Source organism: Salvelinus namaycush, chromosome 9 (genome assembly GCF_016432855.1).
Source record: "Salvelinus namaycush isolate Seneca chromosome 9, SaNama_1.0, whole genome shotgun sequence".
Classification (NCBI taxonomy): domain Eukaryota; kingdom Metazoa; phylum Chordata; class Actinopteri; order Salmoniformes; family Salmonidae; genus Salvelinus; species Salvelinus namaycush.
This window is the reverse complement of record NC_052315.1, coordinates 54,831,839-54,858,620: the sequence shown is the minus strand read 5'-3', so window position 1 is coordinate 54,858,620 and position 26,782 is coordinate 54,831,839. Positions and strand designations below refer to the sequence as shown.

The 26,782-nt window shown below is 42.9% G+C and overlaps 1 protein-coding gene across 1 annotated transcript in view; it reads left to right on the top strand.

Moving 5' to 3' along the window:
- LOC120053555 (CD82 antigen-like) overlaps positions 1–24,003 on the top strand; it is a 63,652-nt gene extending 39,649 nt beyond the window's left edge. Inside the window, exons 4-9 of the mRNA XM_039000688.1 lie at positions 10,872–10,996; positions 13,301–13,375; positions 15,672–15,770; positions 17,887–18,060; positions 22,544–22,627; positions 22,959–24,003. Of these exons, the coding sequence (XP_038856616.1) occupies positions 10,872–10,996; positions 13,301–13,375; positions 15,672–15,770; positions 17,887–18,060; positions 22,544–22,627; positions 22,959–23,036 (635 nt within the window). The 3' untranslated portion in view covers positions 23,037–24,003. The remainder of the gene's footprint in view (positions 1–10,871; positions 10,997–13,300; positions 13,376–15,671; positions 15,771–17,886; positions 18,061–22,543; positions 22,628–22,958) is intronic.
- The last annotated feature ends 2,779 nt before the right edge of the window (positions 24,004–26,782 follow it).

The following is a 26,782-nucleotide window of genomic DNA, read 5'->3' as shown; positions in this document are numbered from 1 at the left end:
TGTTAGAGGATGGCGGCTTACTTCAACCCTACTAACTTTGGCGTTCACACACAGCATGTCACCTTATTTCCTAGATTGTCTCCATATGTGACCGACCACCAATTTTAAACTGTGTTTTTTACATTGGATAAAAGCAGAGACACAGGGCTACAAAATTGTATATATTACGCTGTATTTGAGGAACAATGGGAAAGTAATTCTGCTTTGAAAGTTGATAAACGTGTAACCTCACTTTTGAGAAAATGGCCGTTGAATGTTTTGGTACCTACTGGAGAGCTCTTCTTTGTCTACACCCATTGTTCACACCCTCTTAAACCAGCCCCACCCATCTCTTTAAGGATTCACATGTGAGGTCATGTGCTACACAGTGAGTAGTGTAGTAAAGATTAAGACTAAGAGGTAAAAGTAGTAGCCTACAATAAGAAATTAATTCTAGTTAAACAGATACAAATATTTTATAAATATTAGATGACACTTGTCTAAATTGATGGGTCATGTAAAATAAATGCTATAATCCCGCAGCCACATCTTGTTAAGTGGATGGGTCTCTACAGAAGGTGTAAACGGTAAAGCGAAATGGTTACTTGCATAGTAGCAATATCAAAAATAGATAGTGTCAATATAAAGAAAAAAATAACAAGTGTCAATGCCAGTAGGAAAAAAACGAAATAATATACATTATGTACAAGAACAATATCATTAACGATATCAGTGATGTATGAGGTAGTTATATGCATACAATCAAGGGAAAAGTGGTTGAGCAGCAGGATAAAATGTTTTAATTGTAGTAGCAACGTATGGCATGTGTGTTAGGAGAGAGTCATGTGAATAGAGCCACTGCAGATAGTGTTGATGACTGGGAACTCGCTCCCAGCCTGTTTCTGTGCTGCCATTGACTTTGGTGCAGGGCATGTGATGTCCATAGCCTCTTCGTCGCAAAACTCCCTGATCTTGTCAAAAATATACGTTTGTCTAGCTGTGTCCAGTCCAGGTGGTGCTTGTACAGGCAGACCATCTATGGGGGGAAGGATGTCAGCATTGCGCAGAAGCTGAAACATGGTCACGACTGAGTCCGAATGCTCCTTGGAGACAACAATACCAGGCTCCAGAGAATCGAAGCTGTAAAACAGGAAATAACAAAAAAAAATGAGAGGACATTGAGAGGACAACCTTGCGTAACATCAATTCACCTCCCAAGTTTAGATAAGAAGAATAACCTCATACAATGCAATGAAAATAATATTCACCTGAAGTGCTGGTACTGCTTGATCTGTGGCAGCGGCCTGAACTACGGAGTCAGGTGTTCTTGCAAGCCATAGCTTTCCACCAGGAAGTGAATGTCCGGACTGTGGTGGAGCTTGTGCATGGTCCGCCAGGCACAATACCAGAGCACAAACTTGTTCTTGTTTTGACCACTGCAGACAGACTGCTCGCTGTAAACAAGTGCTTGCTTGAGCCAGCTCTCTTTTTGATGGGAGGCATTAGATCATTCTCCTTATATGACTGGTGGAGGAGAGTCAGGCGTGTTCTACTGATGCTGAAAGTCAAATTCCAGATACAAATATTTTAACATTATAATACAATAGATAGCCGTAATCACCGTCAGACACACCTGTCTAACTTGATGGGTCATGTAATCATCTGATCTTTTGTTTAGACATGCTAGCTAAACAATTAACCATAATCCTAATCCATAGAGTACTAGCAAATACAAATCGATTGTCATAGCTAGCTAAAGTTAACCAAATAGGTTCCATGTTAGCTAGTTAGCTAGCTAACATTAGGCTATAACTAGCAATGCAAATGGATTTCTGAGATAATATTACTCCACAGATCATACACATAATGTTAGCTAGCGAGCCAGCCACCTAGCGTCAGCTAGATGGCTAACAGTAAGCTTTAACTTGCAATAAAAACAACTTTCTGACAAAATTAGATACAGTTGAAGTCGGAAGTTTACAGACACCTTAGCCAAATAAAGTTAAATTCAGTTTTTCACAATTCCTGACATTTAATCCTAGTAAAAAGTCCCTGTTTTAGGTCAGTTAGGATCACCACTTTATTTTAAGAATGTGAAATGTCAGAATAATAGTAGAGAGAATGATTTATTTCAGTTTTTATTTCTTTAATCACATTCCCAGTGGGTCAGAAGTTTACATACCCTCAATTAGTATTTGGTAACGTTGCTTTTAAATTGTTTAACTTGGGTCAAACGTTTCGGGTAGCCTCCCACAAGCTTGCCACAATAAGTTGGGTGAATTTTGTCCCATTCCTCCTGAGCTGATGTAACTGAGTCAGGTTTGTAGGCCTCCTTGCTCGCACACGCTTTTTCAGTTCTGCCCACACCTTTTCTATGGGATTGAGGTCAGGGCTTTGTGATGGCCACTCCAATACCTTGACTTTGTTGTCCTTAAGCCATTTTGCCACAACTTTGGAAGTATGCTTGGGGTCATTGTCTATTTGGAAGACCCATTTTCGACCAAGCTTTAACTTCCTGACTGATGTCTTGAGATGTTGCTTCAATATATCCGCATAATTTCCCCCCCCCCATGATTCCATCTATTTTATGAAGTGCACCAGTCCCTCCTGCAGCAAAGCACCCCCACAACATGATGCTGCCACCCCCATGCTTCACGGTTAGGATAGTGTTCTTCGGCTTGCAAGCCTCCCCCTTTTTCCTCCTAACATAACGATGGTCATTATGGCCAAACAGTAAAATTTGTTTTTCATCAGACCAGAGGACATTTCTCCAAAAAGTACGATCTTTGTCCCCATGTGCAGTTGCAAACCGTAGTCTGTTTTTTTTATGGCGGTTTTGGAGCAGTGGCTTCTTCCTTGCTAAGTGGCCTTTCAGGTTATGTCGATATAGGAATGGTTTTAATGTGGATATAGATACTTTTGTACCTGTTTCCTCCAGCATCTTCACAAGGTCCTTTGCTGTTGTTCTGGAATTGATTTGCACTTTTCGCACCAAAGCACATTCCTCTCTAGGAGACAGAAAGCGTCTTCTTCCTGAGCGGTATGACGGCTGCGTGGTCCCATGGTGTTTATACTTGCGTACTATTGTTTGTACAGGTGAACATGGTACCTTCAGGCATTTGGAAATTGCTCCCAAGGATGAACCAGACTTGTGGAGGTCTACCATTTTTTTCTGAGGTATTGCCTGATTTCTTTTGATTTTCCCATGATGTCAAGCAAAGAGGCACTGAGATTGAAGGTTGGACTTGAAGTACGTCCACAGGTAGACCTCCAATTGACTAAAATGATGTCAATTAGCCTATCAGAAACTTCTAAAGCCATGACATAATTTTCTGGAATTTTCCAAGCTGTTTAAAGGCACAGTCAACTTAGTGTATGTAAACTTCTGAACCACTAGAATTGTGATACAGTGAATTATAAGTGAAATAATCTGTCTGTAAACAATTGTTGAAAAAATTACTTGTGTCATGCACAAAGTAGATGTCCTAACCGACTTGCCAACACTATAGTTTGTTAACAAGAAATTTGTGGAGTGGTTGAAAAACAAGTTTTAATGACTCCAACCTAAGTGTATGTAAACTTCCGACTTCAACTGTATGTATAATATCTGAATATGTAGCTAGACTCTTACCCGTATACATGGATGAATGCTTCACAGCAGACTGCAACCCCTTTCATTAAATAACACATCCTGTGTCATTTCCCTTTTTTTTCTACAGCTTGCTTGGCCCGTTGTGTCAAGTCACTCTAGTTCACATCGTCTGATTCATTTTCAGAGTCAGAGAGAGTGAGCATGGTACGATTGTCCTCCTCGAAGTAATCCATCACAACTTTTTCCCACTGACCTTTGTCGATAGCGCCTGATAAATTCAGGGCAGCAATGTTATTGAGAGAAGTAGCAACACGTTTGTAGTTCTCCATGGCTAACGTTATATCTTTATAAAAAACTGCAGTAGAAAGGATTATCTACTCATAACGAGCAGCTCATTTTATAGACAGAAGATGCTACACGGCAGACCAATCCGAAACTCATCTCTCGGCATGTCCAGCCCATTCATTATCTCAGGCAATCATGGCTAGCGGGAAGGTTCCTGACTTTTTCCACAAATGGCACAGATGGCATTCACGTTTGTTATTAAGGCACATGAAAGTTCAAATATTCAAGAAGGCATTTCTGCCCGAAAACCCATTTTGATTAAAAAAAATAAAACATTAAAGTTCAAACGCCTCTCCTGTGAAGTCGTGACTTGCGACATACGCCTAGTTTCCTGAAACTAGTCATATATGTAGGTACAAACACTTTGCACGCACGCGCAGAGGCAGGCGCGCAGACACATATGGTTAGATCTGTTTCAATACCTTACATGCCGTGGGAAGAGATAGCAGATATTCCCACCATCTTTTCTGCTTTAGTTTTATTGGTTTCTTATAGACACTGCAAGTCAGTAGGAAGCCCAGTCTCACTCTGTAGCCTAAGGAGAGCAGGCCATCAAGGGAAACATGGATGGAAAACCACCTTTTATAAATCTACCTTATCCATTATAAATGCTGTCAATGTGTTCAGCTTCAGCAACAGATGGAGCTACAGACGAGCATAAAGTTGATCCTCTCCCTTCAATGATTCTTCTTTTGATTTTCATCTGGAAGTCATACATATCCAACTTTCTATTTGAGCTACTCTTGGAAATGTACTTCTCTTGGCGTGTAGGATTCTTGTCCTGCATAACTCTGAACTTAATTCTAGTTGATTGTATTCCATCAACGAGTTGTATTGCTGGAGCGAGTTAGTGAGATTTCTCTCAGAAGGTTAGGTGGAGTAGTAGATCGTCTATATTTAGTCTGGAGAGAGTATTAACTGGCCAGAACTGGAAGTGTTTCCCGGACCTCTCTTCCCTGTGACACGCATACTCACACACACACACACACACACACACACAGAGAAACTTAACATGTTTCCCGGACCTCAGGCCTGGCCTGGGTCCTCCCTCCTCTCTTCCCTGTGGTCATCATTTTCCACTGGGTCTCCTTTAAAAAAAGATTACTCATCTCATGGGACTTCTTGGCTAAATAAAGGCTCAATTAAATATATCACTGAGGGATGGAGATTCTGGAATCGGCATTTCCCTCTTGATGTTTTCCAAGGTCACTGAATGTTGATTGATGCCTGCTGCTTAGCCTAGGCGATGATCCCTCTCTGCTGATCTAGGACCGGTTTCCCCCTGCCATATAATCTTATTCATTATAATCTAAAAGGCGTACCCAATCCTAAATCAGCACTACTAATACTCTGACACTCATTGTGAATATGGGATACTGAACCACCCTGGATCTGTTCTGACCAAGGTCGGGTGTCTGGGACATAACACAAAGCACAGCCCTGGCCCCAGTCTCTTTATCAAGCATTGTTTTTATTATTCAGCTGTTCCTCTACAGATAGCTGAGATCCTGTATGCTCCCCCTATTCCCTCGGACCATACCCTTACCTTTTTCCCCCAGGACTCCCTTTTTCACATAACAAAATGCCCCCAACCTAGGATATATATAGACTTGTTTTAAGCTTATTACCTGCAATTCTACGTAGTTTATTAACAAGACTCAAGACAATAATAATAAAATGTATAATAATTGATAAGGAAAATAAAATCTAGACCCGATTTTCCCCAAATATTATTCCACTACCAAATGTTTTATTATGATCTATATAAACCCTCAATTTTATTATACATATTATTTTTTACAGAAAGTGAATTGATCAATTGATAGCGACAGTGACACATTGTATAAGATTACTTCCCAAGTCAATTTGTAAGGACTCCTCGACTTTAAAAGGTTATGGCTCAGCTCCTGAATGTCATAGAGAGAAACCATGTGCATCAGAGCCGTGTCTTCCTCTGGCATTTTACCGCTTGCTTCTAGCCTAAAGCATCATGGATGTATGCGTTGTTTTAAATCTACCCCTCAAATCAAGAAGGTTGGGAACCCTTAGGATATCCCCTCTTCCTTCTCGAGGGGCTCACTATACTCATTCTCCTTTTTCTCCCCCTTCCTCCTCCATGGGGACCGACTCTCTGAGTCCAGCTGTTCCACCATGGGAGTAGCTACTGTTCTCTCTCTATCAGTGCCACTCTGTTAGTAGTTCACCATAGTGACGCGCGCGACACACAGTTCATCATTGGAGTGCTCGCGAAAACACAGCTTGCCATATATTTAAACAAAAGACCTTGGCCTTGGTGAGGGAGATCTGCGATCTTGTGCCAAAACTCAGTGTGATAGTATGATCTGCTTGGCTATACTTCAGTTAAGATGAGAGAAAGATTATAGCTCATAGAAAGATTTGTTCAATGTACACAAACACACACTTTGTGAGGTAAAAATATGTATTATATCCATTGTACAGGTTGGATTTGGGTTCAATCTCAAACTGCTGCATTTATCAGTTTAGCTCAGGGAAAGTTTTTTCAGTTTACATGTATCCTACACCGAATCTTGTTGAGGTAAAAACGTGATATATTATATCCGTCTTACAGATTGAATTTGAGTTCGATGTGGAATCACTGTGTTTAAAATGAGAATATGTACTCCATTTGAAGCGTTCATTCGGTATTTGAATACAGACTAAATATGTTGCCCTAGCTGGAAATGTTTATACATTGAACCCTGCTATGCCAAATAATCCCCCTAAGTCTGAGCAGCTGCTGGTTTCCAAATGGCACCCTATGGGCCCTGGTCGAAAGGGAATAGGGTGCCATTTCGGACGCAGCCTCGAACTCTTTAAATGTACGTTTCTGTGGAAACCACCAGAGGAACTATTTTGGAAGTTCCAGGGGAAGGAGACCTACTTGGAAATGTGCCATAGTACAAGACAGAGTAGAGCAGAGAACACATCCTGACTACAGGGAAAAGTTGTGTTTTAGCTACGCTACCACTAGAGAATACAGATGTGTTACGTGGAGCGACACAGGGGAACCCAAGAGCAGACTCAGATGAGGAAACAGGGATGAATGAACCAAAATATTTATTGTTACACAGAGAGATATGGAGTGCAGATCCGGGGAAGCTCGGATGAGTTGCAGAAAAACCAGATGTGGAGACTGAGGTTGGAGTTAGCTGAGTAGAACAGGGTAAACAGATCCTGAGGGGAATCCAAGGTAGTTGGGTGGTGAGATGTGGAACAGGAGACAGGAGCCAGAGACAGAGCGGTAAATGCCATGAGAGGATAAACGGTGTCAGGCAGGGTAACAGGCACAGCAGAGTAACAGGATCTTGAATAATCATAAATGGCTAGAATCGTGAACTGACTGAGCAGAGATTATGATCGGGCAGAGTGGAAGTGGCAGGACTGAGTATTTGTAGAGGTCTTGATTATGGAACGAGTTGCAGCTGGTAGGGATCTGCTCTGACTCCAGCACACCTGTCTCCAACCACACAATCACACAGAGAGGGAGAGCGAGTGTACAGGGGGAGTAACTGCAGGTCAAGAAGACACCGGATGAACACCAGAGGGCGTAGCAGGAGCAGATGTGACAAGATGTGCATTCGGAGAGAAGTTACTAGTCTGAAGGCTTTGAGATCCTGCTTTTAGAAAGTATCCAGCTGTGAAATGAAGCCTGCATGCAAGTTTCACTGTTTTGTTTGCTAACTTTTCTGTCACCAACGACCTTGGTCAGAGTTTGGAAGTATTGGTCCACTGTGTTCCTTACTTCACGTGCTTTGAGTCTTACAGTATAGTACACTGGTGCTCAGTACAACTACTCCTCTCTCTCCTCTATTTCCGCAAAGAATCTGTGTTTTGCAGTGAGAGGCTCCTGTCAGCGGATGCCAAGTGCTGTGAGACAGGTGGAGCTTAGATCGGTGTTTTCTGTGTGTGAGCCCTTTAACTAGCTTATTTCAGTATGGCTCTGTAGTGCCGTGTGTGTGTAACACACACACGCACATTGGAGAGGGCTTTACTGGATATAGATCAGTGTGTGTGTGTGTTACATCCCCATAAATTATAGTCCTGAGCCACATACAGTCTGTCTATATGGGGTGTCCTGCTCTGTACTTAGTAGTAGACCCACCCTGAGAAATCCAGGCCTTTTCATTATCCCATAACCACTGCCACTGACATATGCATGCATGTAGGTTATGAGTGTGTGTATAAAGTATAGATGTATGTGTTTTTGCCTGTCTGAAGTGGGATAGCCTATATATGTCTGTCTGTACACAGTACATACACACAGTGGTGTACTGTACTATGCTGACTTGGTTTACTTTCACTATAGCTATACTGTAGACTAGATATATGATTATACAGGCATTGTTTATCCTTTATGGACATGTAGAGTCAATTGCAGCTAAGAGGCAGAACTTAACGTGCCCCTACAGGTTAACACTGTATTTCTTAAAACGATACTAACGGGAGATAACATGCACCTGCGTGTGAAAACAAAGTTGTTTGCAACAAAACATTCTTACAGATCAGTTGATCTCTTATGTTACCTTGCCATGTGATTATGATATGATTATGATACTAGACAGCTGCGTCTACGTTCTGGACTCCCGCGGAAACAGTAAGACTTATTAGAGTATAACAATATAGAAATAGTGGGCTGTTTAACCTTCAATGGAAAAAAGAATATGTGTGCTATTTGAAATAACTTACACTACATTTTCACTTGATAAAAAAACATCATTATATAGGCCTAACGCATCATGATTGACTTAATTTAATACACATTTCAAATATGGACAGTCCAGGGATATTTCCCCCAATCTTGATAAGAAATGACCATACTTTTTAAAGACAACTTTCTTTTAAAATAAATAATAAAATAACAATAGGCTACACAAATAGTAGTTTACCATTCATATAAGGTGGCTGGTATTGCCACAATATAGATTTAACAAAGGCAGGTGCTGGAATTAATATATTCTGCACTCTGAGCCAATACTTTGAAGTGACTTATTGTGTTTTATCTTTAGAGCATTTTGGCTGGTTTGATGTGACTATATTGTGATTTGTATTATTCATGGAACAGGGTTGAGTAAAGGTTATTATGCAGTATATAGGACTCTCTGGTTCTTCTGGCCGTGTCCCCAGGGATTTGGAGCCGTGTCCCAGGTCCAGAGCTATGAGCCAGGCTTAATTTCAAACAGAGATTGGGCTTCTGGAGCTTCTCTGGACCTCCTCCAAGAGAGAGAAAGAGATAAAAGACAAGAGGTCTTCGATCTCTCACAGCCAGTCAGCCATGAAAAATATCTAAAGAGAAGTGAACTACAGCACATTCGGGAAGTATTCAGCCTTATTCTAAAATTGATAAAAAAATTCAAAGCAAAAACAGGTTTTTAGAATATTTACATAGGTATTCAAACCCTTTGCTATGAGTCTCGAAATTGAGCTCAGGTGCACCCTGTTTCCATTGATCATCCTTAAGATGTCTATACAACTTGATTGGAGTCCACCTGTGGTAAATTCAATTGATTGGACATGATTTGGAAAGGCACTCGCCAGCTCCGAGACAGGATTATGTCGAGGCACAGATCTGGGGAAGGGTAACAAAAGATTTCTGCAATATTTAAGGTCCCCAAGAACACAGTGACCTCCATCATTCTTAAATGGAATACGTTTGGAACCACCAAGACACTCTTCTTAGAGCTGGCCGCCTCGCCAAACTGAGCAATCTAGGGAGAAGGGCCTTGGTCAGGGAAGTGACCAAGAACCCGACAGAGCTCCAGAGATCCTCTGTGGAGATGGGAGAACCTTCCAGAAGGACAATCATCTCTGCAGCACTCCACCAATCAGACCTTTATGGTAGAGTGGCCAGACGGAAGCCACTCACTCCTCAGTAAAAGGCACATGACAACCCACTTGGAGTTTGCCAATAGGCAAAATAGATTCTCTGGTCTGATGAAACCAGATTGAACCCTTTGGTCTAAATGCCAAGCATCACGTCTGGAGGAAACCAGGCACCGCTCATCACCTGGCCAATAGCATTTCTACGTTGAAGCATGGTGGTGGCAGCATCGTGCTGCCTGGATGTTTTTCAGCGGCAAGGACTGGGAGACTAGTTAGGATCAAGGGAAAAATTAACAAAGCAAAGTACAGAGAGATCCTTGGTGAAACCCTACTCCAGAACGCTCAGGACCTCAGACTGGGGCAAAGGTTCACCTTCCAACAGGACAACGACCCAAAGCACACTGGCCCAGCCAGAGCTCGGACTTGAACCCGATCTAACATCTCTGGAGGGACCTGAAAATAGCTGTGCAGCGACGCTAACAGACCTTGAGAGGATCGGCGGAGAAGAATAGGAGAAACTCCCCAAATACAGGTGTGCCAAGCCTGAAGAGGCATACCCAAGAAGACTCGAGGCTGTAATCGCTGCCAAAAGTGCTTCAACAAAGTACAGAGTGAAGGTTCTGAATACTTATGTGAATGTGACATTTCCGTTTTTTTTATTTTACATAATTTAGCAAAACATTATTTTTTTTTAACTGTTTTTGCTTTGTCATTATGGGGTATTGTGTGTAAACTGATGAGGGGAAAAAATATTTAATTCATTTTAAAATAAGGCTGTAATGTAACAAAATGTGGAAAACAACAAGGGTTCTCAATACTTTGTGAATGCGCTGTATCTCCACCTTTGCTCTGGTGGGCCATTGCTAGAATGTTTAGAATGCCTCATTTGAGCCCTGGTCTGTGGCAGACCGCATTGCTTTGCTTGACTATGGTACTTCTGAATGCACAGGTTAGATGGTACTTCACCTGCCACATGTGCATACCTTTTTAGTTGAGCGTACCTTTTAGTCCAGGAGTAGGCCTGATTTTAGCAAGTGGGTAATATGGATTCTGGTTTAGTGTATGGTCTGTTGTGGGCTGAGGGTTTACCTTTTCCACTATGTCTTCCCTACAGAGGAATCCTCTACCACCCTGAAGGTAGTGTCCTACATTTTCATCAGTGTGGGGTCTCTCTCCATGGCCATGGGCTTCCTGGGCTGTATAGGAGCCATCTATGAGATACGCTGCCTGCTGGGCCTGGTGAGTAAACACACACACCGAGTAATATGAAGTGGAAATATGATGTAAACCCTTTGGAATTAACTGGATTTCTGCATAAATTGGTCATCAAATTTGAACTTCATCTAAGTCACAACAATAGACAAACACAGTCTGCTTAAACTAATAACACACAAACAATTATACTTTTTCATGTCTTTATTGAACACACCGTATAAACATTCACAGTGTAGGGTGGGGAAAGTATGTGAACCATTGGATTTAATAACTGGTTGACCCTACTTTGGCAGCTATAACCTCAACCAAACGTTTTCTGTAGTTCCGGATCAGACATGCACAACAGTCAGGTGGAATTTTGGAACATTCCTCTTTACAAAACTGTCTCAAAACTGCAATATTCTTGGGATGTCTGGTGTGAACCGTTCTCTTGAGGTCATGCCACAGCATCTCAATCGGGTTGAGGTCAGGACTGTTACATCACCCAAATTCTGTTGAGCTTCAATTGGCAGACAGATAGCCTTACATTCTCCTGCAAAGATCAACTTTTATGATCAATTTATGCAGAAATCCAGATAATTCCAAAGGGTTCACATACTTTTTCTTGCCACTGTACACACAACACCACTACTAACACGCTAATGCTAAACCTAAAGTTTCACATTTCGAATTACGCATTGACTCTTGGGTCTTCAATTCTTATTTTTATGGAAGTGTGTATAGACTAGATGTCGACCGATTATGATTTTTCAACGCCGATACCGAATATTGGAGGACCAAAAAAAGCCGATACCGATTAATCGGCCGATTGATATATATATATATATTTGTAATAATGACAATTACAACAATTCTGAATGAACACTTTTATTTTAATTTAATTTAATACATAAATAAAAAATCTATTTAGTCTTAAATAAATAATGAAACATGTTCAATTTGGTTAAAATAATGCAAAAACACATTGTTGGAGAAGAAAGTAAAAGTGCAATATGTGCCATGTAAAAAAGCTAACGTTTAAGTTCCTTGCTCAGAACATGAGAACAAAGCTGGTGGTTCCTTTTAACATGAGTCTTCAATATTCACAGGTAAGAAGTTTTAGGTTGTAGTTAATAAAGGAATTATAGGACTATTTCTCTCTATACCATTTGTATTTCATATACCTTTGACTATTGGATGTTCTTATAGGCACTTTAGTATTTCCAGCCTAATCTCAGGACTTGATAGGCTTGAAGTCATAAACAGCGCTGTGCTTCAAGCATTGCGAAGAGCTGCTGGCAAACGCAGGAAAGTGCTGTATGAATGAATGTTTACGAGCCTGCTGCTGCCTACCACGGCTCAGTCAGACTGCTCTATCAAATATCAAATCATAGACTTAATTATAATGTAATAAACACACAGAAATACGAGCCATTAATATGGTCAAATCCGGAAACTGTCATTTAAAAATCAAACCGTTTATTCTTTCAGTGAAATACGGAACCGTTCCGTATTTTATCGAACGGCGGGTGGCATCCAAATCTAAATATTGCTGTTACATTGCACAACCTTCAATGTTGTCATAATTATGTAAAATTGTGGCAAATTAATTACGGTATTTGTTCGTAAGAAATGTTCTTCACACAGTTCGCAACGAGCCAGGCAGCCCACACTGCTGCATATACCCTGACTCTGCTTGCACTGAACGCAAGAGAAGTGACATAATTTCCCTACTTAATATTGCCTGCAAACATGAATTTATGCAGGTTTAAAAATATATACTTTTGTATTGATTTTAAGAAATTCATTGATGTTTATGGTTCGGTACATTGGTGCAACGACTGTGCTTTTTTCACGAATGCGCTTTGTTAAATCATCACCCGTTTGGCGAAGTAGGCTGTGATTCGATGATAAATTAACAGGCACAACATTGGTTATTTGCAATGCAGGACAAGCTAGTTAAACTAGTAATATCATCAACCATGTGTAGTTAACTAGTGATTATGTTAAGATTGACTGTTTTTTAGAAGATACGTTTAATACTAGCTACCAAATTACCTTGGCTCCTAGCTGCACTCACGTAACAAGTTGTAAACCTGCCACGCAGTCTCCTAATGGACTGTAATGTAATCGGCCATAATCGGCGTTCAAAAAGGCCAATTACCGATTGTTATGAAAACTTGAAATCGGCCCTAATTAATAGGCCATGCTTGAAGCACATTGATTAACATTCTCTGTATAACTTGGTTTGGCCTGTGTCATGCAAACTAGACCATTGTTGTTTTGAACTGTTATAATGAACCTGTCAAACTCACTTTCCCATGATGCTCTCTGTCTGTCTCTCCCCAGTACTTCACCTGCCTCCTGCTCATCCTCATTGCCCAGGTAACCGCTGGGGTGCTCATCTACATTCAGAGAGACAGGGTGAGTTATACCTTCCTCCCTGTGTCCTTCCCTGTTCTTTCTACCCCACACTCTCTCCATCTTCATCTCCCTCTGCTTCACTCTTCTACCGCCTCTCTCTTCATCCCTCTCCCACCCCACCCTTATACCTCTTTGCCTTCCTTGCCCCCCTTTCCCAATCCCTGCCCCTCTCCCACCCCATCTCCCGAGTCCCGCTCTCCTTCCCTCTCTTGGCCTCGCAGCTGGGACATATCTTACATTTCCACTCCCCCCTGCACAGCTGTACCTTCCCTGACTCCTGGGAAGGCCTTCTCAGAATCCCCCCTCTGACCCCTGACTGTGATGGAATGGACAGTTAGTGTTGGTGTGATAGGAACAGGGTGTGCCAGGAGTGAAGCATTGTTCTGTGATGAGTCAACGGTTGAGTTACGATTATCGACCCTTCTCCGGAAGTGTACACTCGTGTACTTCCACTTATGGATTTAAAAGGATTTAAGAAATATGGTGGAAACTTCCTCCAGCCATGCTTGCTCCAATGCAGTGTTTTTAGGGGGGATTGAACGAGTAGACACTACTGGGTGAAGAGTAGAGAATCGGACCGCAACCCATGAGTGATACCAGTGGAAAGTGAAAGACTGGGAGACTGAGAGCAGGTGGGGTTGAGGGAGAGATGTGTGAAATCTGCAGAGGAAGCGTGTATTGCTGTACTGTGGTGTTGTATGTTTTCATTGTGAGCAGTTCATACAGGTAGTTCCACTTCTACTGGGGGGGGGGGGGGGGGGCAGGCTGAGGTTTGATGTGGGGGTGAGGGGTGGTAAAGGTTGTGGAGGGGGGATGATGTGGAAGGCATTTGCTTGTGAAATGTGTTTCCAGCTCTGTCGTGACGTTTGCCAACTCTGAGCGGCTGGTGAAATGACAGCACGGGGATGGAGACGTGTCATCACGGTGTATGATGGCACGTCACCCCCTATAGGTAGGAGAGGGGCACTAGCAGCACCACAAGGGTTGGTCAACTGTAAATCTACTGTAACTCTTAACATTAAAACAGCATAGATACAAACTTGAGTATGAGCTATTTGAGTTTTTACCAGAGTCAAATTGCTCAAGCTCAAGAGGGAAGCTTTTATTTAATTGTTTAACTCAAAATCGAGGTAGAAAACTTGTTTGGACCTGTGATTCTTGTTTTATAGAAGAAAGAAGAGTAGGCTAATGGGTGAAATTGGATGTGTGTGTGTGTGAACAAACGGGAGTGTTTTGTTTGAGCCGATCTGACCGGTTTGAGTTCTGTTAGCTCAGCCGTTCCCATGATCCACTTGAATCTCATGACTCACGATAGGTGGGGGTTGCTATGGCTGTTCGTGTGTGTGTGTGCATGTGTGTGTGTGAATGCTTGCTCTCTGTGTTTAGGGTTTACCACAGGCCAGGGCAGGGTGGTACACTTTCCCAGAACTGGGTTGGGCTCCCTCACCTCTCCCCTATTAGGCATGTAGGCTAGGCACAACTCCCCTGCCTCCTTACCATGTGGCCCTGTAATATACACTGAGTGTACAAAACATTAGGAACACCTTCCTAATATTGAGTTGCATCCCCTTTTGCCCTCAGAACAGCCTAAATTAGTCGGGGCATGGACTCTACAAGGTGTCGAAATCATTCCACAGGTATGCTGGCCCATGTTGACTCCAATGCTTCCCACAGTCGTGTCAAGTTGGCTGGATGTCCTTTGGGTAGTGGACCATTCTGGATACACGCGGGAAACTGTTGAGCGTGAAAAACCCAGCCTTGCACCGAATACCATTCCTCGTTCAAAGGCACTTCAATCTTTTGTCTTGCCAATTCACTCTCAATGGCACACAAACACAATCCATGTCTCATTTACATTTTACATTTAAGTCATTTAGCAGACGCTCTTATCCAGAGCGACTTACAAAGCCAAATGTCTCAAGGCTCAAAAATACTTCTTTAACCTGTCCCTTCCCTGTCATCTACACTGATTGAAGTGGAGTAAACAAGTGACATCAATAAGGGATCATAGCTTTCACCTGGATTCACCTGGTCAGTCTATTCCATGAAAAGAGCAGGTGTTCCTAATGTTTTGTACACTTAGTGTATAGCTTGTTGTCATTATTTGTAAATAGAAAGGCAATTGAAACATGACATTGTGCTGTTCATGTGTGCATTATTACCCATGCTCTGTGCTATATTCAGGTCTCATAATATTAGTGCATCATGCCTAGATAATATTAGTACCGTTTCTTGTCCTAACTTTGAAAGTTAAATTAGCTCATGCATGTATTATTTCCTTTGTCTCCCTATGCAGCTGAAGCATGAGATGTCCAACATCATCAAGGGGATGTTGGTCAACTACACTGGTCAGAACAGGACCACAGAACACACCTGGGACATTGTACAGAGGACAGTGAGTAACAGGACCTGCCTTAGTTACCACTTTATCAATGTTGATGTTTACACTGAACACAACAGAAACACAACATGTAAAGTGCTGGTCCCATGTTTCATGAGCTGAATAACAGATCCCAGAAATGTTCCATGCGCAGAAAAAGCTTATTTCTCTCAAATGTTGTGCACAAATTTGTTTACATCCCTGTTAGTGAGCATTTCTCCTTTGTCAATATAATCCATCCACCTGAAGCTGATTAAACAGCATGATCATTAACCTCTCTAGGGGGTGTGGGACGGTAGCGTCCCACCTGGCCAACATCCGGTGAAATTGCAGAGCGCCAAATTCAAATTAAATACTATAAATATTTAACTTTCATGAAATCACAAGTGTCAGATTTCAAAAAGGCTTTTCGGTGAAAGCACACCATGCGATTATCTGAGGACAGCGCTCAGCATACAAAACATTACATACAGTTACCAGCCAAGTAGATTAGTCACGAAAGTGAGAAATAGCAATAAAATTAATCACTTACCTTTGATGATCTTCGTATGGTTGCACTCACAAGACTCCCAGTTACACAATAAATGTTAGTTTTGTTCGATAAAGTCCCTCTTTATATCCAAAAACCTCCATTTTGTTGGAGCGTTTTGTTCAGTAATCCAATGGCTCAAATGCGGTCACAAGAGGCAGACACAAATTCCAAATAGTATCCGTAAAGTTTGTAGAAACATGTCAAACGATGTTTATATCCTCAGGTTGTTTTTAGCCTAAATAATTGATAATATTTCAATATAAAAGTCAATATAAAAGAAAAACAAGAAAGGCACGCTCTCGGTCGTGCACAGGAACCAGCTCTGGGGACATCCCACTATCCACTGACTCAAAGTTGTCATTCTCCCTCATTTTTCAGAATAAAAGCCTGAAACAATGTCTAAAGACTGTTCACAACTAGTGGAAGCCATAGGGAACGGAATCTGGATCCTATCCCTTTAAATGGTGGATAGGCTTTCATTGGAAAAACAGCCATTTCAAAATAATGGCACTTCCTGGATGGATTTTCCTCAGGTTTTCACCTGCCATTTTAGTTCTGTTATACTCACAGACATTATTTTAACAGTTTTAGAAACTGAGTGTTTTCTATCCAAATCTACTAATTATATGCATATCCTAGCTTCTGGGCCTGAGTAGCAGGCAGTTTACTTTGGGCACGCTTTTCATCCGGAGGTGAAAATAGTACCCCCTACCCTAGTGAGGTTAAACATGTGCACCTTGTGCTTGGGACAATAAAAGGCCACTCTAAAATGTGCAGTTTTGTCAAACAACACATTGCCACGGATGTCTCAAGTTTTGAGGGAACAAGCAATTGGCATGCTGACTGCAGGAATGTCCACCAGAGCACTTGCCAGAGAATTGAATGTTAATTTCTCTACCATAAGCCGCATTCAACGTCGTTTTAGAGAATTTGCATCACACTCGCAGACCACGTGTAACCACGCCAACCCAAGGACGTCCACATCCAGCTTCTTCACCTGTGGGATCGTCAGAGGGTGTGCGGAGGAGTATTTCTGCCTGAAATACACCCCTTTTGTGATGAAAAACTCATTAGGATTGTATGGGCCTGTCTCCCAGGCCCACCAATGGCTGCACCCCTGCCCAGTCATGTGAAATCCACAGATTAGTGCCTAATTTATTTATTTAAATTGACTGATTTCCTTATATGAACTGTAAGTCAGCAACATCTCTGAAATTGTTTCATTTGCGTTTATACTTTTGTTCAGTATAGTTCAGTTGTCAACTGAATGTGATACTGTGCTTTCAAAAGCGCAAGCACTCTCACGGCGCTACTTATTCCAAAGGTTTCCACTTTAACATCCCCCTCCCCTGTTCATTCTTGCATATCTGGCTCTCCTGCCAAGCCTATCACCCCATAATGTTCATGCGAGCATCAGGCAAGGAGTGTTGGGTTTCTTCTGCTGTTTGAACACTGTCTGTTTCAGCAAAGAATTTAACTGGTACATATGAATCATGCTTTCTCTCCCTATTTCTCTTTCTTTCTGCCAATCCCCCCTCTCTCTCCCCCATCCTCTTCCCACCTCCCTGTCCTGCCTCCACCCCCCCTCCCGCCTTCCAGATGAAGTGCTGTGGTTGGACTGGCCCAGGCAACTGGTTGGAGAATGTATGGATCAGGAACAGTTCTGTCTCCATGTACCCCTGCTCCTGTCGGAACGAAACCCTGCCCGGGACAGACGTCAGGGAGACAGGGCTCTGTGAACACTTGTCCAACGACCTGCCGGTCTACGAAACGGTATGTTGAAGGGGGGAGATAGAGAGAGGGGGCGACAGATGTCAAGGAGTAGGCTGTGTGAACACCTGTCTACTGACCTGCCTGTCTACAAAAATGGTATGTTGGAGAGGGGGAAGGGATCAGAGCTAAAGAGAGAGGATGGGAGAGGGGGGACTGACATTAGACCATGCTCTACCGATCTGCCAGTCTACGAAACGGTATGGAGGGAGGGAGGGGGACAGATGTCAAGGAGACGGGGCTCTGTGAACACCTGTCTGCTGACCTTCCTGTATACGAAAAAGTATGGAGGGAGGGAGAGGGACAGATGTCAAGGAGACTGGGCTCTGTGAACACCTGTCTGCTGACCTTCCTGTATACGAAGTAGTATGGAGGGAGGGAGAGGGACAGATGTCAAGGAGACTGGGCTCTGTGAACACCTGTCTGCTGACCTTCCTGTATACGAAATAGTATGGAGGGAGGGAGAGGGACAGATGTCAAGGAGGCTGGGCTCTGTGAACACCTGTCTGTTGACCTGCCTGTATACGAAGTAGTATGGAGGGAGGGAGAGGGACAGATGTCAAGGAGGCTGGGCTCTGTGAACACCTGTCTGCTGACCTGCCTGTATACGAAGTAGTATGGAGGGAGGGAGAGGGACAGATGTCAAGGAGGCTGGGCTCTGTGAACACCTGTCTGCTGACCTGCCTGTATACGAAGTAGTATGGAGGGAGGGAGAGGGACAGATGTCAAGGAGGCTGGGCTCTGTGAACACCTGTCTGTTGACCTTCCTGTATACGAAGTAGTATGGAGGGAGGGAGAGGGACAGATGTCAAGGAGGCTGGGCTCTGTGAACACCTGTCTGCTGACCTGCCTGTATACGAAGTAGTATGGAGGGAGGGAGAGGGACAGATGTCAAGGAGGCTGGGCTCTGTGAACACCTGTCTGCTGACCTGCCTGTATACGAAGTAGTATGGAGGGAGGGAGAGGGACAGATGTCAAGGAGACTGGGCTCTGTGAACACCTGTCTGTTGACCTGCCTGTATACGAAGTAGTATGGAGGGAGGGAGAGGGACAGATGTCAAGGAGGCTGGGCTCTGTGAACACCTGTCTGCTGACCTTCCTGTATACGAAATAGTATGGAGGGAGGGAGAGGGACAGATGTCAAGGAGACTGGGCTCTGTGAACACCTGTCTGCTGACCTTCCTGTATACGAAGTAGTATGGAGGGAGGGAGAGGGACAGATGTCAAGGAGGCTGGGCTCTGTGAACACCTGTCTGCTGACCTTCCTGTATACGAAGTAGTATGGATGGAGGGAGAGGGACAGATGTCAAGGAGGCTGGGCTCTGTGAACACCTGTCTGCTGACCTTCCTGTATACGAAATAGTATGGAGGGAGGGAGAGGGACAGATGTCAAGGAGACTGGGCTCTGTGAACACCCGTCTGCTGACCTGCCTGTATTCGAAATAGTATGGAGGGAGGGAGAGGGACAGATGTCAAGGAGACTGGGCTCTGTGAACACCTGTCTGCTGACCTTCCTGTATACGAAAAAGTATGGAGGGAGGGAGAGGGACAGATGTCAAGGAGACTGGGCTCTGTGAACACCTGTCTGCTGACCTTCCTGTATACGAAATAGTATGGAGGGAGGGAGAGGGACAGATGTCAAGGAGACTGGACTCTGTGAACACCCGTCTGCTGACCTGCCTGTATTCGAAATAGTATGGATGGAGGGAGAGGGACAGATGTCAAGGAGACTGGGCTCTGTGAACACCTGTCTGTTGACCTGCCTGTATACGAAGTAGTATGGCGGGAGGGAGAGGGACAGATGTCAAGGAGGCTGGGCTCTGTGAACACCTGTCTGCTGACCTTCCTGTATACGAAGTAGTATGGAGGGAGGGAGAGGGACAGATGTCAAGGAGGCTGGGCTCTTTGAACACCTGTCTGCTGACCTGCCTGTATTTGAGCCACACCCTGGCTCTTGTTCATTAGGGCAAAACCGTAGCTAAACTTATCTGTTTATATTTAATTTGAACAGAAAATGTATTTTTAGCAAAGGTCTGTCTCATCTTATTACAAAGTTGTATTCCTATATGAATCTAATCAGACTCCACCTGACCATCCGACAGCAACCTAGTCATGTCCCAGATGGTAATTCAGTAAGGCAGGACTACAGTAGTACTTAATCACCCTGCTACTGTATGTTGACAGCAGCAATCCCTGTTGTTTGTGTTGAGTCTCTATTCACACAGCAGAGACACACACACAGCAGAGGGCCAATGAATGTTTCCTATGTTTTTCCCGTAAGGCTGTTGGACTGTTATTATAGAGGGATCCTTTTTATGTTCTCTCTTTCCAGCCAGCCTCTGGTTGTTATTCTACCGCTCTACAGGCCCCGCCAAAGACAACACACACACACACACACACACACACACACAAACACACCGGTATGCATGCTGCACTGAGCCTCGTCCAAAGACAACAGTGGTGTTTGGAGAGCACTCTGTGTCCTGACCCGTTTTGATCATCCCTTTATTCATACCTCTTTCTGCACACCTCTCTCTCCCTCTCTCTCCCTGTATCTATTTCTCTCCCCCTCTCTATTTCTCTCAATCTCTCTCTCTCTTCAGGAGAATTCTGACCCCAAACTTTTGATCGGTAGACTATGTACAGTTGAAGTCGGAAGTTTACATACACCTTAGCCAAAAACATTTAAACTCAGTTTTTCACCATTTCTGACATTTAATCCTAGTAAAAATGTCCCTGTCTTAGGTCAGTTAGGATCACCGCTTTATTTTAAGAATGTGAAATGTCAGAATAATAGAAGAGAAAATTATTTATTTCAGCTTTTATTTCTTTAATCACATTCCCAGTGGGTCAGAAGTTTACATACACTCAATTCGTATTTGGTAGCATTGCCTTTAAATTGTTTAACTTGGGTCAAACATTTTGGGTAGCCTTCCACAAGCTTCCCACAATAAGTTGGGTGAATTTTGGCCCATTCCTCCTGACAGAGCTGGTGTAACTGAGTCAGGTTTGTAGGCCTCCTTGTACACACTTTTTCAGTTCTGCCCACAAATTTTCTATAGGATGGAGGTCAGGGCTTTGTGATGGCCACTCCAATACCTTGACTTTGTTGTCCTTAAGCCATTTTGCAACAACTTTGGAAGTCTGCTTGGGGTCATTGTCTATGTGGATGACCCATTTGCAACCAAGCTTTAACTTCCTGACTGATGTCTTGAGATGTTGCTTCAATATATCCACATAATTTTCCTCCCTCATGATGCCATCTATTTTGTGAAGTCCACCAGTCCCTCCTGCAGCAAAGCACCCCCACAACATGATGCTGCCACCCCCGTGCTTTACGGTTGGGATGGTGTTCTTTGGCTAATAAGCCTCCCCCTTTTTCCTCCAAACATAACGATGGTCATTATTGCCAAACAGTTCTATTTCAATTTCATCAGACCAGAGGACAATTCTCCAAAAAGTACAATCTTTGTCCCCATGTGCAGTTGCAAACCGTAGTCTGGCTTTTTTTGGTGGTTTTAGAGCAGTGGCTTCTTCCTTGCTGAGCGGCCTTTCAGGTTACGTCGATATAGGACTCGTTTTAATGTGGATATAGATACTTTTGTACCTGTTTCCTCCAGCATCTTCACAAGGTCCTTTTGCTGTTGTTCTGGGATTGATTTGCACTTTTCGCACCAAAGTACGTTCATCTCTAGGGGACAGAACGAGTCTCCGTCCTGAGTGATATGACGGCTTCGTGGTCCCATGGTGTTTATACTTGCGTACTATTGTTTGTACAGATGAACGTGGTACCTTCAGGCATTTGGAAATTGCTCCCAAGGATGAACCAGACTTGATTTCTTTTGATTTTCCCATGATGTCAAGCAAAGAGGCACTGAGTTGAAAGGTAGGCCTTGAAATACATCCACAGGTACACCTCCAATTGACTCAAATTATGACAATAAGCCTATCAGAAGCTTCTAAAGCCAGGATATATGTTTCTGGAATTGTCCAAGCTGTTTAAAGGCACAGTCAACTTAGTGTATGTTATCTTCTGACCCACTGGAATTGTGGTACAGTGAATTATAAGTGAAATAATCTGTCTGTAAACAATTGTTGTAAAAATTACTTGTGTCATGCACAAAGTAGATGTCCTAACCGACTTGCTATAGTTTGTTAGCAAGAACTATATGTTTGTTAGCAAGAAATTTGTGGTTGGTTGAAAAACGAGTTCTAATGACTACCTAGGTATATGTAAACGACTTCAACTTTATGTTTAATATCTGAATCTGTAGCTAGACTCTTACCCGTATACATGGATGAATGCTTCACAGCAGACTGCAACTGCATTTATTTTTTGGGCAAAAAATGTGGGGCTCAAAGCTGCCCTGAATGACGGGTCGCCACTGTGTACGGTATGTACATTACCTGGATTGTGCCATTAAAGGTTTTCTAAAATTATAAATATGTCTGTCTCTCTCTCTCTCCCTCCCCCCTCTCTCTACAGGGCTGCATGCATAGTGTGGAGGGCTGGTTTCTGGAGAACTGTGGAGTTATTCTTGGAATCTGTGTTGGAGTGGCAGTCATTGAGGTACCGCACACACACACAGGCCCTCACACACACATTACATACATGCCCACACACAGTCCCTCATCATGTGAGGTATAAATGTGTATGCATCCTGCACCTTAAAGATTAATAATAGGAGGTCTACTGTGCCCCACCCGGTTTCTGCGCCTGGTGTGGTTGTCTTTGCGTATGCTAGTTTTGGTTTTCATGCTTGTGTGTGTGCTTGCCGTGTGTGTGTGCGTGCATGTGTCTGTCTATCGGTGTGTGCATGCATTGGTGCTTTTGGGCACACGTGTGCGTGTGAGTGCGTGCGTGCTTTTAGCATAACTAACCCAGTTGTTTCGTCCTCCAGCTTCTGGGAATGATCCTGTCTATGTTCCTGTGTAAAAGTGTTGTCCAGGAGGACTACACCAAAGTACCCAAGTACTGACTATGAAGACCTGAAGACAGGAAAAGCTATACACCACACACAGCATAGAAGCACAGACATGCAGACACACACTCTGACAGTGAAACACAGACACGCAGCCACACACTCTGACAGTGAAACACAGACACAGTGTCCGGACACACACACACACACACACGCCCTCTCAATCAAGCACAACGTATGGGCCTGTATCTTTTTGGACACACACATTTTGCCTTATCTTTCATCAAATGACTTGGTTTTAGAAGACACTCATCTTTAGGTATTAATGAATTCAACGGTGGGATATAACGTATCTGATGGAGTGAGTGTGAACAAACACCCATGTGAACCCAGGATGTTCCTCAGTTCTCATCTGTTATTTTCTGTCTCTTCCTGAAGCGCTTAATCGGGGTTGTTACGTAATTAGTTAGCAAGCTAGCTTTGTTTGTGAGAGCACTTTAGTGACTTTTTGTGAGCTGTTGATCAGTGAGACAGAGAGAGGACCTGGACCTGTGCTGATCTAGGATCAGGTATCCCCTTTCCGTTCTTTGTCTATTCATTATTATCTAAAAGGCAACTGATAGTAGATCAGCACTCCTACTTTCTGAAGATGGGCTTTGGGGAGGAGCTTGAGATGCAACACTATGGAACACTGTGGAGGGGGTACTGCAGGAGGGGTATCCCACAGCTGCTATTTGTGGTGCTGGGGTGGGTTTTACTTTTTACTCCACTCTTTCATCTGTCTCTCCACGGAGGCCTTAGTATCTATCTCCTGCCTTCATCTGCCCTCCCTCTTTCTTACGGGTGTGTCTGGTCTGACTGGTCTCCGGGAAAACGAGTAGCTACCAAGATGAATTCATAGATTTCATGAAGTATATTATACACAGAGTGTGCAAAACCTTAGGAACACCTTCCTAATATTGAGTTGCACACCTTTTTTTTGCCCTCAGAACAAGTCTCAATTCGTCGGGGCATGGACTCTGCAAGGTGTCGAAAGCATTCCACAAGGATGCTGGCCCATGTTGACTCCAATGCTTTCCACAGTTGTGTCAAGTTGGCTGCATGTCCTTTGGGTGGTGGACCATTCTGGATACACACAGGAAACTGTTGAGCATGAAAAACCCAGCAGCGTTGCAGTTTTTGACACACTTAAATCGGTGCCCCTGACACCTACTATCATACCCCGTTCAAAGGCAAATCTTTTGTCTTGCCCATTCACCCTCTGAATGGCACACATAAACAATCCATGTCTCAATTGTCTCAAGGCTTAAAAATTATTCTTTAACCTGTCTCCTCCTCCCCTTCATCTACACTGATTCAAGTGGATTTAGAGCAGGTGTTCCTAATGTTTTGTACACTCAGTGTATATGTGTGTATGATATATTATGCTTGTGTTTTATTTTCTTTTATTATTTTATTTTCCTAATTTCTTTGTCATTTTTTCATGGGTTTTTTAAAAACAATTGGTCATATGACTTTAGTATGGGACAAATGAGTGATGGTTTGAGTCACTCTGAGCTTGGTCAGCATTTTATATTGGAAAGAAAGCGATCACCTCAGCCCGCCTGCTCTGTTTTTGTTTTATTTTCAGAATGCTATTCTTTGTTTCCACTCTTATTGTGTGCGCCCCAAATTGCAACCGATTCCCTATATAGTGCACTCTACTTTTGACCAAAGCCCTATGTATCCCCTATGAGCCCTGATCAAAAGTGGTATACTTTATAGGAAAAAGGGCATCATTTGGCATGCAGATATTGTCTCTTATTAATTACAGAGTCTGGCTGGCTGATGTAGTAGCATCACTGCTATTATCGGCACTATTTCCTGTGGAATAGGCAGAGAAATTGGGTCCTGACTTTATGTAGCTATTGTAGTCAGAATGAGACTGTTGGTGAAACTGTTGGTTCCCTTAGGTCTCTGGTCTTCAGCCCAAGAATTCCACCACCATGACTGTCAGCCCTTTAAGCGGTTGCTACATTTCTCATTTCAGCATTACTTATATAACTACACATTCAAAAACAGATGTATAATTATTTTATTAAGTTGGCCGTTTTCGACACGAAGAGGAGAGTTTTTATGAAAATCCCTGTGAAGTCCTCTTTGTACTGCCAAATTGAGACTTTTTATAATTGAACTTATATTGTGTTTTGAAAGTTTCTATTTGACTCAATAGAAACATTCTAAAGTCATGTATGTATTTGTTGTATGTTACATGTAAGGGTGTTCCTGGAGTTAGAAGCCATGTTGAAAAGGAAAACTATTGGGATTTTTTATTCAGTATCAAGAATTGTTAATAAACTGAATCCATCACAAACCATGAGCAGTATTATATTTTTTTAAGAAACTATAAAAACAAGGATTTATACTGTATTTGTGAGTTTTATTTTGTATTTTTTGTGGACTGTCTTGTTGATATAGGAAGAAGACTCACAATCTGCAGTTTTACAGTGCCTTTGTAAAGTATTCAGACCCCTTGACATTTACCACATGTTGTTATCTTACAGCCTTATTCTAAAATGTATTAGAAAACAAAATGTATCATCAATCTACACACAATGCCCTATAATGACAAAGCAAAAACAGGTGTTTAGAAATATTTGCTAATTCTTTCAAAATAAAACAAGGAAATATCACATTGACATAAGTATTCAGACCCTTTACTCAGCACTTTGTTGAAGCACCTTTGGTAGCCATTTCAGCATCGAGTCTTCTTGGGTATGACGCTACAAGCTTGGCACATCTGTTTATGGGAAGTTTCTCCCGTTCTTCTCGGTTGGGTTCAAGTCCGGGCTCTGGCTGAGCCACTCAAGGACATTCAGAGACTTGTCCCGAAGCCACACCTGCATTGTCTTTGCTGTGTGCTTAGTGTCGTTTTCCTGTTGGAAGGTGAACCTATGCCCCACTTTGAGGGTTTGAGCGCTCTGGAGAAGGTTTTCATCAAGGATCACTGTACTTTGCTCTGTTCATCTTTGCCTCGATCCTGACTAGTCTCCCAGTCCCTGCCTTTGAAAACATCCCCACAGCATGATGCTGCCACCACCATGCTTCACCGTAGGGATGGTACCAGATTTCTTCCAGATGTGGCGCTTGGCATACAGGCCAAAGAGTTCCATCTTGGTTTCATCAGACCAAAGAATATTGTTTCTTATGGTCTGAGAGTCTTTGGGTGCCTTTTGGCAAACTCCAAGCGGGCTGTCATGTACTTTTTATTGAGGAGTGGCTTCCGTCTGGCCACTCTACCATAAAGGCCTGATTGGTGGAGTGCTGCAGAGATGGTTGTCCTTCTGGAAGGTTCTCCCATCTCCACAGAATAACTCTAAAGCTTTTGGTCACCTCCCTGACCAAGGCCCTTCTCCTCAATTGCTCAGTTTGGCCGGGCGGCCAGCTCTAGGAAGAGTCTTGGTGGTTCCAAACTTCCATTTAAGAATGATGGATGCCACTGTGTTCTTGGGGACCTTCAATTCTGCAGAAATATTTTGCTACCCTTCCCCAGATCTGTGCCTCGACACAATCCTGTCTCGGAGCACTGAGGACATTTCCTTCGACCCCATGGCTTGGTTTTTGCTCTGATCAATGGAAACAGGATGCACCTGAGCTCAATTTTGAGTCTCATAGCAAAGGGTCTGATTTGTAAATCATAGCAAAGGGTCTGATTTGTTATATATTTGCAAACATTTCTAAACCTTTTTTGCTTTGTCATTGTGGGGTATTGTGTGTAGATTGCTGAGGAATTGTATTTATTTAATCCATTTTAGAATAAGGCT